At 33.9% G+C, this 15205-nt stretch overlaps 1 protein-coding gene and 3 long non-coding RNA genes across 4 annotated transcripts; 3 read left to right on the top strand and 1 right to left on the bottom strand.

The window, feature by feature from the left end:
- The first annotated feature begins 7867 nt into the window (after positions 1–7867).
- LOC124449403 lies at positions 7868–9225 on the top strand. Its single transcript, XR_006949382.1, has 3 exons — positions 7868–8360; positions 8474–8731; positions 9139–9225. It is a non-coding gene; the product is annotated as an uncharacterized LOC124449403 (long non-coding RNA).
- On the bottom strand, positions 9031–9561 carry LOC124449402. The gene is made up of 3 exons (XR_006949381.1): positions 9439–9561; positions 9185–9338; positions 9031–9105 (listed from the first exon to the last, which is right to left on the bottom strand). It is a non-coding gene; the product is annotated as an uncharacterized LOC124449402 (long non-coding RNA).
- LOC124449404 lies at positions 9407–9779 on the top strand. The gene is made up of 2 exons (XR_006949383.1): positions 9407–9496; positions 9634–9779. It is a non-coding gene; the product is annotated as an uncharacterized LOC124449404 (long non-coding RNA).
- Positions 9780–13892: 4113 nt separating this feature from the next.
- Positions 13893–14300, top strand: LOC124449097 (myosin-11-like). Its single transcript, XM_047000042.1, has one exon. It carries the CDS (start codon positions 13893–13895, stop codon positions 14298–14300), a length of 408 nt encoding a protein of 135 aa, XP_046855998.1.
- The last annotated feature ends 905 nt before the right edge of the window (positions 14301–15205 follow it).

Genomic DNA, 15205 nt, shown 5'->3' with positions numbered 1-15205 from the left:
TCATCAGATGAAACACAAGCTGTACTACTAGTGGATGCTACCAATGCTTTTAACACTATCAATCGGCAAGCAGCACTGCATAACATTGCAATAATTTGTCCGTCAACATCAACTGTACTAAATAAGACCAATCAAGCGCCAGTTAGGCTGTTTGTTACTGGAGGAGGAGAAATTCAGTCAGCAGAAGGGATAACACAAGTGGATCCGCTCGCAATGGCAATGTATGCACTTGCAGTTACACCTTTGATTCGTAGGCTAAGGTCAGAAGAACCAACAGTCAAGCAAGTGTGGTTTGCTGATGATGCTACATGTGGTGGGAAAATAAAGTCATTAAGAAGATGGTGGCAAGACATATCTGACATTGGGCCAATGATGGGTTATTTTCCAAAGAGAAGTAATTCGTATCTTGTTGTTAAGTCACAGCACTTGGAAGAAGCGATAAACCATTTTGGAGGAACGGAAATTAATATAACAACTGAAGGCCATGGAATGTTGGGATCAGCAATTGACTCCAATTTGTTCGTCCAAGAGTATATGGCAAGAAAGGTTGAGGTATTTGTAGAAAAAATTGAAAGTCTTTCAAAGATTGCAGAACGTTATCCCAATCAGCGTTTGCGGCGTTTTCTCATTGTATAATGGGAAAGTGACGCTATATAATGCGAACAGTTGAGAACATCAGTGAGTTATTTCAACCTCTGGAAAATGCAATTTCGTAGACATTTATACCATCACTCACTGGAAGAAACCAATGCAATCAAGATGAACGAACACTCCTTTCACTTCCTATACGATTTGGTGGTCTAAATATTATCAACCCAGTTAAAAGTGCAAATGAAGAATATCTTGCTTCCAAAAACATCATTCAATGCCTGAAAGAGATGATTGTTCAACAGAAAGAGATACTTCATAAACCTCAGTTACAGTCAATCAAAATGATTTTACGAGAGCAAAAGAAGAAGAAAGTTGGTGATATGATCCGGGAAATAAGAGATAGTTTTACGCCAACAATGCAAAGGAAGCTAGATATACTGAGCGAAAAAGGATCGTCATCATGGTTAAGTGTACTTCCATTACAAGATTAAGGCTTTAATTTGAACAAAGGGGAATTTCGAGATGCATTAAGTTTACGTTTTGGATGGGAATTAAAAAATACCCTTCAGCACTGCATTTGTGTAAAGGCTTTTGCAACCGATTACGCGATGATATGTCCTCATTGTGGTTTACCAATAGTGAGACATAATGAAGTTCGATATATAACAGCACAGTGGATGGCAGAACCTCTTTCTGGGGAAGTGATATTACCTCGTACAGCCAATAGACAAGAAGAAGCGAGGCTAGATATTCGTGCTAAAGGTTTTTGGTGTAGACAGCAAGATGCCTTTTTTGATGTAAGGATATTTCACCCAAACGCGTCGAGCTACCAAAACACCAATCTTCCTGCACTCTATCGTCAGCATGAGATGGCTAAGAAAAGGGAATATGGTGATCAGGTAAGAGAGATTGAATATGCTGCTTTTACACCACTGGTCTTTTCAACATCAGGTGCATGATATAGGGAAAGAGACGGCAATTGCTTATAAACGGCTTGCTGATCTGCTGGCACAAAAGAGCAAGCTGCAATATGGCATCACGCTAGCGTGGATGCGTTGTAAACTGTCTTTCGCACTGATATACGAGGAAGTTGTAATCGATACAACATTTCTTACTGCGATACGAGGAAGTCGATCTGCCTCAACTCGCGAACACACTTTAAATATTGACCTAGGTTATTGGGAAAGTTGTCTTTACACCTGACTTTCCCTTTTCTTTTCTTTTTTTTTCTTTCTTTTTCTTTTTCAAGCTAGTAATTTGAAAACTATCATGGATATTTTAAACATTGATTTTAGTTAACATTTTTATATTTTTACGCTGTAGTTATAAAAGTTGTACCATTTTTATCATTAAATTTCATAATACAGTCATTAATGGCGCATTATCATCATCATTATTATTATTTTATTTTATTATTATTATTATTGTTATTGATATTATTATTATTAAACGACATTTCATAATCAGCATTAAAAACGTTGTTTTCAAGATGTGTCCTCCATATTACTTATAAGATATAAACTATAGAAGTGCATACTAAAATTAATTAAAATAAAAAATAAGGACTATTAAAACAACATATTATAAGCTATCATTTAAAAAATCCATTTGACATATTACAAAATTGTTATAATTTTTTCGTGCCGTATTTCTATGAAAAAACAATTGTAACTTTTTACTCCTTAAAAACAAATAATTAATTGTCCAGCAAAATTTGGTACAGACTCACAATTGGATTTTTTTAAGAGATCTCGTATTTCTTGCGTTATTGGTTTGTTCATTCACTCCGAAGTAATTGTAAAAACTGGTACATGTTTGTTTATCCAAACATTGCCTTACTGTCTTACAATTACGTTTGTGCATAGTGCATACTCAATCTAGAATGTATACTATAAAATAAAACATAATCCGAAAAAGGACTTCTTCTACACTTAAATTCACGTTATTAAACAAGACAATTAAAAGTGCAATATTTCCGTTTTGTTTTAAAACCATCATCAGACAAAGTGATCAATGATAACTGGGTTTTAAGCATTCCTGCATATACGTCATGATAGGTTGAATCATTGTATTATATATCATTTTTACATCCGCTGTATAAATATACGTCGTGCATATACGTTATGACAGGTTGAATCATTGTTTTACACATCGTTTTTACATCCGTTTTATAAATCATTATGTATTTGTAAGCCTGAATTTATTTTTAGAGCCTAAACTGTGTGTTAGTGTTACAGGTTAGCGTTAACAAAAACTTATTACTATAAAGAACAACATTTTTAATTCATAGAAAAATGATACCTGCTCTTGGTCGCCAATTCAACTTGAGGATGCTTTATGATCGTCGCTTAAACACATTAATTTCAGGAGAAGCTCTATGGTTACCTGAGCAAATGAAAGAAATTTTAACTGTTCAAAAACTTCAAGAACTGATGAAGTCTTTACAGAAAATTCAAATATTGACAAAACAAATGTGCTTGACATGGATGCAAATATTGACATGGTGAATTTTAAGGGAGTAGCAAAATACTTAAATGATGTAAAAACATCGAACAGTCAATTCGGTTTTGTTCTCAAATACGAAACGACAACAGCGATAAAACGACTAAATTTTTAACATCGAGGTAATAGAAAAACTCAGTATTCTAAGTTATTTGACCCTTACATGGCTACTGATGTCGTTTTGAAATATTGTGCAATTCCAAGCATTTATTGTGTTTCATAAGGAACATTCAAAAGATAAGTCTGTTAGAAACGTAAACGAAAAGATTGAATATTTGGTAAAAAGTCTACGAAATATAGCACTCGATAGTAATGGCGTAATAGGTATAGTAAAGAACAGAAAGAAACAATCAAAAACATCAAGTGCATGATATATGCAGACTTTCACGTGGACAATAATCTGACAAATTTTGAGGAGGCTGTAAAAGTCTACAATAAGTTACCGTCACTTATTAATGAGAAAAGATGGAATTTAGTTCCAATCAAAGTGCAACAACACCCATTGAGTAGCTTTGATTGTAGATATAAAATAATAACAAAGGAGATAACTTTAAAATTGGCTAATGAGACATCTGAAATACTTCAATTTCTCAATTTTTGAAGCAGAGTGTAATGACCTTTTTCTAGAAGATATTTTTTGTAACTTTCCAAGTTTGAAAAAACAGATTACTCTCTATCGTAAATATATTGAAAAGTACAAATCAAATTGTTAAAAAAGGTGTACTTTCTGCTTCCTAAAATTATTGGAAGAAAAAGTGAAGAATAAGTGATTGCCAGCATTGTTAATGAAAATGAAAGACCTCCTTTTTCTTGCAAAGCTTTAGAGGCATGGCTTAAGAGAAAGAAGAACGAAGTAAAAAGATTGCGAAGTTTACTGAAGTAATTTCGGAGAAACCCCTTTTATCATTTAAGAAAGTTTGGAAGATTGTTTGTTTGATGCAATTTTAAATTCATCATTTGCTGCAATTTTAAGATTTTTTTTGTAAGAAAAGTTTCAAATTCTCAACATGGATGCCTACCTAAATGGAAATGATGCTTTACCAGAAACAAACATGTTCAAAACAAACGTGATATCAACACTCAAAGAAATCCGTTCTGCCCTGCAAAACTTTAACATGTTGAAGTCAATTAACGAAGAAAATGACGAAGTCAAATTTTTATTGTCAGAAAAATCTTTTCTCCCTGATTACAATGGTGCAAGTACAAACTTCATGCACAATGTGAAGGAGAAAACAAATGGTGTAACTCCATTACCCTCTAACTTTTTTGATCATTATCGTAAGAAATGCAAGAAAACCTGCCAAATTTCAAAATATGACTCCAAAAATCTTTAAAAAATCAAGTTTTTGTTTGAACAGATAAGCGTAATATCTGCTTTCATGTTTTGGTAACATACATGCAACTATAAATTTTAAAGGATTGCCAACAAAAATTCTGCGTGATTCTACCTTTATAAAGACAGTAGAAGAAATACACACAAATTCACAGTTCCTCCCTGAAAAATATATCTCTGTAGCTTATATTTTTGTTTGCAAAAAACCCCGGTGTTGCGCATTAAATTTGCTTGATGCTTCTTAATAACAAGACATGTTCTTTTATATCAGACATGTGTTTTACTTACTTCTTTATTAAAAAATTATTTATATTATCTTTATACTCATTCCATCGAAAAAAGAATAATCAGACCATTATAGATTTTTGATAACAGTTAAGGGCTGTTTTACCATTACTTCAGAGGCTTAAAGGGTTTTGACTTTGAATATTTACTCGTTGCTTAATTATTGCTTGACTTGATCGTCAAACTCATTCTACAAAATTTTGGTGAACGTACACAAAACCTGAATTTTATAACAAATCATCTTTTCATTCCAAGGGTTTTCTATGACTTTTGATCTGCTCAAGTTTCCTCAGGACAATGACAAGTAAATAAAAGATTTTTTGCATCGATATTCTCTTTGGACTTGATAACGACAGCAACACAATTTCCACAATGGACTCTCTACTCCAACGAAGATAACTTCTATCTTCTTGGTATGGCCATTAGACAATTCAAGTATATAATCTCATCTTCTGTAAAAAGAAAATACACCTCGTTTTTGTTTTCATTCTCGGTGGACGACTCGTATCATGCAACCAATACTTAATAACTAGTTTGTTAATTGTTATGATATTATTGCAGCTTCTGCTCTTTTTCCCGACGAAAACGTCGTGTTTGATAAAGTTTTACAAGCAATGAAAACTTTCGCAAAGCTATCATGAGTTCTACAACTTTTTTCACTACTCAGCAACTGGTTTTTGGGTAAAGGATTCTCTGCCGTTGCACTAGACCTTAGTTATATTGGATATTCGTATAGATACGATAAATGCATATTATAGATTTTGAAGGGATTTAAGAAAGAAAATTTATAACTAATTGTTGTATGCAGCAAACTTTTTTTTATTTACACAGTTCAAAAATTTTTTTATTTAGATACTAATATATGAACAGCGTATTTGCTATGGTGAATGATAAATATATATTTTAAATAGAACTGTTAAAAGCCAGACATAAACTTTAGGGGTGCATACTTTTGAGCGCCATAAGTTTTTCTGATAGTGATAGGGGACATGCCCTCTCCTTCGAAATTTCTAAATCTCAATTCACGTGGTATCAGTTTCCTGTGTTTTGGGGGTTTTATTTGCATTAAGTTGAAATTTATTTGCAACAAGAAAACTTCCGAATTTTTATAAATACTTATATATCTATTGCTAAAATGCTTGCATTTAATTGCGAAATTTATAGATAAGAAATATTCACCTACTTAAATAATGAAGACTTTTAAAGTAAAAATTTTCTATAAATCGGCATTATTGAAGTATATTAGTATTTAAAAAGCAGGCATCAAAATAATCTGTTTTTTACAACATTGGAAAAAATTAAGAGTTTAAAATGTGTTGCACTAAGAATTTCTTATTTTAATACCCTTCAAATAGCAGTTCTTTTATAAGAATTATAAGAACGTCTACAACACTTAGTGTTGTCTCGCTAAATTCCTTTTTCTGGGCGACATGTCCACAAAATGTCGAACAATATTTCAATGTTCCATAACCCTTAATTCTGTTATTTTAGAATAGATTTGAGGACATAAACAAATTGGCGTCAATAAAAATTAATTGGGGGGAGGGGAGGGGGCATTTCAATTTACGCCTTTTTGGGTTCATAAGCAATTGCAATACTTTTTTAATTAAGTAAAAATACTTTCAATGACACAACGAAGCACATGGACACGCAAGTAAATACTCAAATCAAAAGTGTCAAAGTACGCTTAGTAGCCACTTCAGAAATTTTTCTGAACTGCCAAAACTTTAATAAAACCAGATAGTTTGGTGAACAAATTATGGATTAAATGAGTTGGGATTTGGAGTTACATAGATAATCAAACAAGTGTCAACCCCTTTCCTACTTTCTACTCTCATTTCCTTATTATGAAAAAGTATTACCTCCAAGCTCATTCCCTTGCCCTACTTGTCAATGCCACGGAGTTATAAATTAAATGACACCATGATTTGCTGGCTTAAATTTTAGTGAAAGGATACTCATACTCTTTCTCCACTATATTTCTCTAATTGCTGCTCAAACTAAAAACCTAGTTACAAACTATAATCATGACATTAGTTTTTTCTATGGTTAACTTTAAACCAATTCTCAAATATAACCCACTCAAAAACACGAATAGCCTTGGAGTTTCCATGCAATGCATACGCATCAAATTGGCCAATGATTATCCTTTTTTGTGGCTTTCCCCGCCCCACACCATTTCAAATTTTTGGTGGGCTAAAGCCCCTCCCAGTCCTTCCGCCTTTCAACGCCTATGGTAAAATATTGGTGTGCAAGATAATCAATACACTCAAATAAAGAATACGTGTTATTCACCTCTAGGGATGGAAGCCAACGGATATCATGGTGCATGAAGTTTCCGCAGGTTTAAAACATTCATGAAGCATAGCTATGCTATGTTTATATTAGAAGGCTGCATTTGATGGCTATAATAAAACAATAAAACTGTTTATATTTGTTTGTTTATCATCCAGACTTAGAAAAGTGATCGAGTCCATGAAAAGAAATTGGTCAGAGGAAACTGAATTTGCTAAACAGAATAGACTTGAAAAAGATAGACTTTCTAAAAGACAAAAGAGGTCAGTTGAAACTAACTTTGAACGACAATCCAGACTAGCTATGATAAACAATCTAAAAGACAAAAGAGGTCAGTTAAAATTGATATTGAGCGGCAAGCGAGACTTGAGAAATATAGACAGTCTAAAAAACATAAGAGAGCAACCTTGGATAAGTTTTATAAATATATGCAATATAATGTCAGCCACTGTACAATTTGTTATGAGGCATAGCCCCTCAAATCTAAACCAACATCTACTTATGTGGTTTTAGGTTGCTCTGAAGACAGAAAACATCTTTGAAAGTTTTCATTTGAAAACTCCATGATTGCTGCATCCGTCCCAGATGAACTGGAAAACTTAACTCAAGTTGAGGAAATGCTGATTGATTTTCGGGCATTGCCAATTATAAGAGTTCATATTAAGGCATGCTAGTGGTCAACGAGGTTATTCACGGCATTGTATCGATCAAACTTGCACAAAATCTTATAGAGCTGGCAAAATTTTCGACCAGAAATCCTAAAGATTTGGTTGTTTTATTGTCAATGATAACACATTCAATGATGTAATAGTTAGAAAACAAAATATGCACAATGCTTAAAGTGCTACTGAAGTGAAATTTTGGGTATCGATTTTTTTCTATAATCAAATAGTTCTATCTTTCCTGATCACTTTGGCATAATTTTTATGCATATTGAAGCACGGGATCAACAATAAATTTTTGCTCAAAGTTGGGTTACGCGTGCGAATTTTTACCACTGAAATATTATACGGATGTGACGTAATAAAAAGGACGGAAGTCGAAGTAGGAGCATTGATTTACTAGTATTTTGTTAGATTTTTAACACATATACACAATAAAATATGAGTTATTCAAGCAGTGAAAGCGAACGCAGTTCGGATACTGAAAACTCAGATATGGCAAATGAAAATTTACTTTCAAATTCCGGCGATGAGGATACAATTGTGGCTAATTCAGTGGTAAATCCTTACGAAAATGAACCTCTTGCGAACGCAGTCGGAGAGAATTTTGTGTCGGTCGAAGAAGACGCAGATGGCTTAGAACCTCGAACATTGGAAGCGAGGTTCGAAGGAACCTTTCAATTAGATAAGTGGTAAGTTGATAAATGTTACTAGAACTCTAGAAGAAATTAAACCATGAATTAAACATGTTATTTTGTCCTTATGTCGTGGTGTATAAATATGATAACAAACCACTTTTTTATAGGTGTGCATGTAGCTTAGGTCGTACTCAACTGCTGACAGATGCCATTGAATACCGTTGTTGTCAATAGGTTGGGCCTACTTTGCATAAACTGGTATTCGATGTTAGCATTGAAAAAATTAGCTGTGTTACTCTTTACAAAGAGTACACGATTATGACACATGCTACAGTCTTGAAGAATGTTGGAAGAATGTTGGCTCACTTCTAAGAGACCAAGATGGAAGGTCATACAAGCGTATGACCAAGAATACATGAAAATGAGTTGGTACATTTTTGATTTCTAATTTTGTTTTGTAACGAATGATTAATATCTTGCCATGTATCTCTACTTTTTACCTTTATGTGGTTCATTATTGTGCTGTCATGCTTCACAATTTTGTTGTGTGAAATCAAAATAATTAATCAAATAAGAACATTTTTTGTAGCATAGTATATTATTTTATAACTAACTTTAAAGTTGGCCTGCTAAGAATATTTGTCAAGTAATTCTTGTGGACAATGACCTTTTGGATGTCCTTTCATTGGCTGTCCACAATTTTTGCATAAGCGCATTTTTTTTGGATCTGAAGGACCTGTTGAAGCAGCTTGTTTTTCTTTGTCTAAACCTTTTGCTTGCAGTACATCTTGCTGTTGATCTATAAATAACAATTTAATTTGTTTACTTTTAGAATGCACTGGCCATACCTATTATACATGGTAGCATGAACAACTTACATGTGGGAAACAATGGTGTTGAAGATAGTTGTTTCCTATCCAAATGCCGTTGGATTGCCTCAGTTTTGGAAATTCGATCCGAGAAAGTTTTGTTTAAGGCTTCTCGGACTTTTCCTTATACTTCTTAAATATGTTGTCCATGGATTCCTCACAACTAAGAACCATGACATTTTGATTTCATTAACATAGTCTGGAAAATGACAAGTGGTTAGATGTGTAAGTCAAGAGTACCAATGCATACATGCTAAACTTACAATATGATGGTGCTGAAGAAACAGTTCTTACTACTTCATCCCCTGATTTAAATTTTGGGTATGTCACAGAATAATATGGTGTTCCATTTTTTGTTTTTTTTGGCTGTCTGTGAAGTTTTTCATTGAAATGAAGTACTGCCAGTACGTGCCTAAACAGAACAAACCATTCACTATGTAATTTTTTTTCTTGACTAGGAACAAGTAAAAAAGCCTTGGCAGATAGAGAACAGTGATTACAAGTTACCTGCAATATGTACCAAGCCAAGAAAAGTGGGTCATCTTTGGATGCCAACCATTTAATGTTGAATGAAAACCTTCGAGACAACTAGTTTGTGCTTATGTTTGACTAACTTAATAAAAAATTATTCTCCTTATATTATGTGCGTTGTGATAATATTGCATGGGTTTTAAAACCACAGACTACATCAAGGATGCGACACCCATATGATAAGAATGATAAGTCTAATCCAGAAGTTTATAAAAGTAGTATACATTGGATGATTGGAAATAAGCGCGTTACAGTTAGTTTCTGATAACATTGCGTGTGTGTTAAAACCGCAGACTTCGTCAAGGATGCGGCACCCAGTTTATTGAGAAATATAAGTTAATTCAAGAAGTTTATAAAACTCTAATCGATTGTAAATGTTGCTTACCTATGCGTGTTGCTCATTTGTCACTAAATATACGCAATTTTTGCGAAGAGAAGTTATAAAATATGTAAAATTCCAGGTGGAAATATGCTTGTTCGTATATAATTTTTATATACTAAGAGCTTTAAAATTGAACTTCCGTCCTTTATATGACGTCACGCACTCAAAGTAAAATTCGCATCAAAACAAGCAAATATGCCATGTTTGAGCACAAAGTTCGATGCGTTCCCATCGATTAAATTCAGTGGGCGATAGCTCAAAATGATCAGTAAAATACAGAGAAAACGTTTGTATCGAAAAACGAAATATGAAAATTTCACTTCAGTAGCACTTTAAGTTTAGTTGAATAATAATAACCCAAATTATTCTGAAAAATTAATTTATGCATGCATTGAGTTTATTGCCTGCAAATGGTGTACCACCAGAGCTTATGACTATGGAAAAAGATGATGATATTGCTTCTGCGATTACCTTTTCACCCGATATATGTCCTCGTACTGATAATCCTTGTGAAGATATTGTTTACAATGACTCTTCAGATATGAGTAGTTTTTACTTGCTGGTGAGCAGCAACAACAGGAAGTTGAAGGGTATACCCATAAAGTCATGAGTAGTGTTTTACAGTTCATCATTTAATGTGATTCCTGTAAGTATAAATGGTTCACGTATAAATGGAGCGTGGAAATGTTGAAGAAGGTGAATCATGCACCAATCGTTCACTTCTTGACGTATATGCCAATCGTCGTGAATATGATAGTTCCTAATTTTTGACTATAAACTTCGTCCAATTTTGCTTCACATGCAAAGTTGTAAATAACCTTCTTACAAAGCTGCCTGAAAATGTTTTACAAAAAATATTTCCAACATATTTTCAAATACAAAAGGTCAAAACTTTGACTTTATTCCAAATGTACCAACTTTTTGAGGTACAAACTCTGTGGAAGGTCTCAGAATAACGCATGGGGTGATGAAGAAAACGCTACTGACGAGACTTACATAAACACCCCTTATGCAAATACCTTAATATGGAAAAAATAATGTCTCCGACTAGTTTGACAAGTTACAAGCTGTAGCTGCAAAGTAATTCGAGAGTAATGGATGATTATATCAGACTTTCAACCAGTATACGGACACGCCAGATTTGGCGAATGACTGGCATACTTACCGCGATAATTACTCAGAACAACACATCCATGAATTACCATCATGGTTAAAACTAGTTCACAAATATGAAAACGTACCATGGCCAAATTTTTTAGCCCTCGTGGGTACTGACCTGTTTGTTCAGCGATAAAATTTAAACAATGGTTGTGCAATGATGCAAGACAACTACATAAGCAGTGCAAATAGTTTGGTAACTGAAAGATTGAAACTTGTTTCGTCCAATCAAGTATGGCTATCTATTAGATTAGACTGTTAGGTTATGTGCAGTAAAAAATCCCATTCTTACAAAAAAGAGACATCGAAGCCAGACTATAATTTGCCAGAAATAACCTTAAGAATAATGAAACGTACTGAAAGAATATCATTTAGTCGGATCTCACAAAATTGGAAATTTTTGGATAAGATGCAGTTTACGTGTGGAGAAAGAAGAGACTTGGAGAGAAACGTCTATAATCCAAACTGCATCATTGCCACTGTAAAACATGGTGATGGTTACGTGTGGTAGTATCGTGCTATGGAGAACTGGACAGCTTGTCAAGGTGATGAGAATAATAAAAAGGAAGACTAAAAGAATATTTTGAAAGAAAACTAAAGCAGATAGCCATACTGGGTCTGGTGAAAACCTATCACCAAAATCAGTGTTTTTCACTGGCCTGGACTTAAATCCTATCTAAAACCTGTGGAACAAGGTGATGAAAAGGGTCCGTGAGAAACAAAGATCAAATTTGGTAGAGTTGGAAAACTTTGAAAAGAATAGAAAATAGTCTGCCAGACACACTGAATGAAGCTTGTTAGCTAAGAACTACAATGAACGACTACAAGCGGTCATCCAGCAAGAATAAAAAGAGAGCTAACAATTTTTGCCATGACACTTATTTTGTATTTTAGTAAACCACAAAACAATTGACACTCCGTATAGAGTAAACATTTCTTCTGACTAATTTAAAATAAAATGGTTACTTTATACGGAGTGTACCAATACTTTTTGGCCGCCTTAATTTTTGTTTTGTATTTGTGTTCTAAGTTTGTACACATGAGCAACTTCAGCTAGTAGCTATGTATGTTATTACACAAAACTGACTGTGCTCAAACTTGTTATGTAGAGAAACTTGCTAAGTGTTAAAAGGAGTCTGGAATATTTCAAAAATAACTAATTTTCCATAAGGGAGTAAGAATTCTGTCTTTGAATATTATTGCTGTGGACTATCAGAAACGTCATCAAAAATGCAACTCTTTTTCTTTTAAAGATAACTTTGAAGATGATTATGGGCTAAGGTTGTCAAAACGTACTTCAGTCAACATCACCAACAGTTTTTCTCAGCTCTCTAATAAGCGGGATCTTTTTTTACCTACAAAAGTCTAACAATATTCCCGTGCTCAAGCTATTAAAATGTTAGAAATTTTAGAGAGACTGTGAAATCTAATTTTCAATTTTTGTGGGAATAGTTTTTAGGCTTCTCCAAAAGTTAAAATGGCAAGGCCCCTAATTTGGAGCCAATCCAAGCCTAATAGCATGATTGGATGATGAACTTTGAGTCGGTATAAAAATAAAATCATCGCAACTAAAACATGATGTCTTAACTAAGGTCACTATGCTTAAGGAAATTGCTTAATCATTGAAGAAACATCGTCTGAATTAACTAAGGAGCTGTTTACATGAACCTAACTGAAACTTTATATGATGTGAGAACCATCTAGTAACGTCTACTGTAAACATGTAACATGATCTTCAATGTAGTTCTTGTTAATATTGTATTACTGTACATGTATGTCGTGAATAGCCTAATTTCAGTTACCCCTATAAGCGTGAAATTGTATCACAAGCATCACTCTAATAAACGTTCTGTCTCCAATAGATAAATAATGTGACGTTACATTTTATTCGATATATAGGCATGCCATCAGTCTCTCCTTGCTTCACGCTAGTAGTAGAGCAACATTAAAAGTGGGCGAAAATTGCGCCACACAAATTTTTAAATATCAGTAGTACGTATATAATATAGTGTGTATAGTTTGCACAGTATGTATGCATTGTAGCTTGTATGGTGTGGAATGAAAATGTCAGTTTGTAAACAACAATGAACTCAAGCAAATTTCAAAAACATGCTATGCACCTCTTATGGAGGAGGACCAACGCAGATAATGGTGTATGACAATTCCGGAAGTTTGAAGTACTTGATTAATTATTATTGTCAGCTCCACTTTGACTCATTAATTGTTTGTTTTAAGACGCATTTTTTAGTTATTTATTCAATTTTCACGCTTTACTGTATATATCTGCGCTATTAATATTATTTGCTGTGGTTGAAATTAATTCTTTGCCGTTTGATTGATTTCCCCCGGATTTACTTACGTTGTATCGTTTATAGCGGACATATACTACGCCACACTTCTCCACACCTTGAATTAATTTTATGCACGACGTCGAGAGTGCTCGTCACATGATCTATGCCTTATTGACCAATAGGAAGCGAGAACAGAATGCAGCAACATTCTCAATTGAAGAGAAGCTGTGTTTATGTACATTCAACTTTGAGTTGAGTTAAATTTGGGTGTATTGTTAGTCTGCTTTGAGAAGAAAACCTATATTTGCACAAGGGTGGCAAGAAGAGGTGCTAGGTTTACTAAAATCCTGTGAAGATGGATAACGAAATGAAATATTTAGCTGTGGACAGGCGAAGTGTTGGCGACCCCACTTTGCAAGCGGAATGGAGCGCGAAGAAACTTGTTTGGGTGCCCGAAAAAGAACACGGATTTATCCCTGGAAGCGTAAAACAAGAGAAAAACGATGAAATAACTGTTGAATTATCAGGTGGCAAACGAAAGACGTTTAGCAAGGATGACATACAGAAAATGAATCCACCAAAATTGGAGAAAGTCGGAGATATTATAGCTGAGCCTGCACTTTTATCAGACGAAAACATTGCGTTCCACAAAATGTCGAATAAACTCTTCAATATTTCTAACCCTTCTTTTATTTATGTTAGACATGATGGCATAAACACATTGGGCGTCAATCGAACATTTATTAGGGAGAGTGATCAATGATTTCACATTCAAGAGAGATCAGCATGGCATAGCACAATATATGATTAGATTGCAGGGGAGTATTACCAAAGTTTCAATTGATTGACACTTTCAGTGAAATGCAAAAACTTACCTATAACATTGTCAAAATCTCATTTTTATGATAGTAAACCAGGTAAAGAGCCAATTTGTTTCATTATAAATGGTGTAGCAGCGACTGGTAAGAGTTATCTAATTAATGTGAATTTGAAATATGCTATAAAGCAAGTGTGCTATTGTCGGCACAACTAGAAAAAAGTGTATATAATATACGAGGAACAACAGCAATTCATTCCTTATTGAAGTTACCTATATGGTCACCAGGTAAAAAGACCTAACAGGATACAGCTTGCGTAGATTACAAAAGAATTTGATTAATATACAATACTGTTGGTGTTTATTTAAAGTAGCATTCTTATTAAATATATTAACCGCTGACCATATACCAAATATGGTGATAGAACAAAAACGTGCTATAGAAGTATTTCTAGTGAGGTTGATTATTGTTGTGCTATCTAATGTAAAACTCTTTTTTTTCTTAAATAAAATAAATCTTCTGAACCATTCGCGATCCACCGACATATTCAACAAATACTTCATCATTGATGTGTATTCTATACTTGGGCAAGTTACTTTTAGTAGGAAAGACAAACGTTGCAACTGGTTAATAGCGGGTAAAGTACTTGGAGGAAATTCATCAAAAACCACCTAGGTGGCAAACAAAGTAATCAGAGATACTACTAGACATTTTTATAGCAATGAGCAAGTTGCCAGTTACAAACACGACCAACTAACAAAGCTTGAAAATGCAATTGCACGAATTAACGCTCTCTCTATATGTTAGAAATAGCAAATAAAATTTGTTTTGATGACATTTAGGCTTAGAA

This window comes from Xenia sp. Carnegie-2017, unplaced genomic scaffold (assembly GCF_021976095.1).
Source record: "Xenia sp. Carnegie-2017 unplaced genomic scaffold, XeniaSp_v1 HiC_scaffold_23, whole genome shotgun sequence".
NCBI lineage: Eukaryota > Metazoa > Cnidaria > Anthozoa > Malacalcyonacea > Xeniidae > Xenia > Xenia sp. Carnegie-2017.
This window is presented reverse-complemented; position numbering and strand designations above follow the sequence as displayed.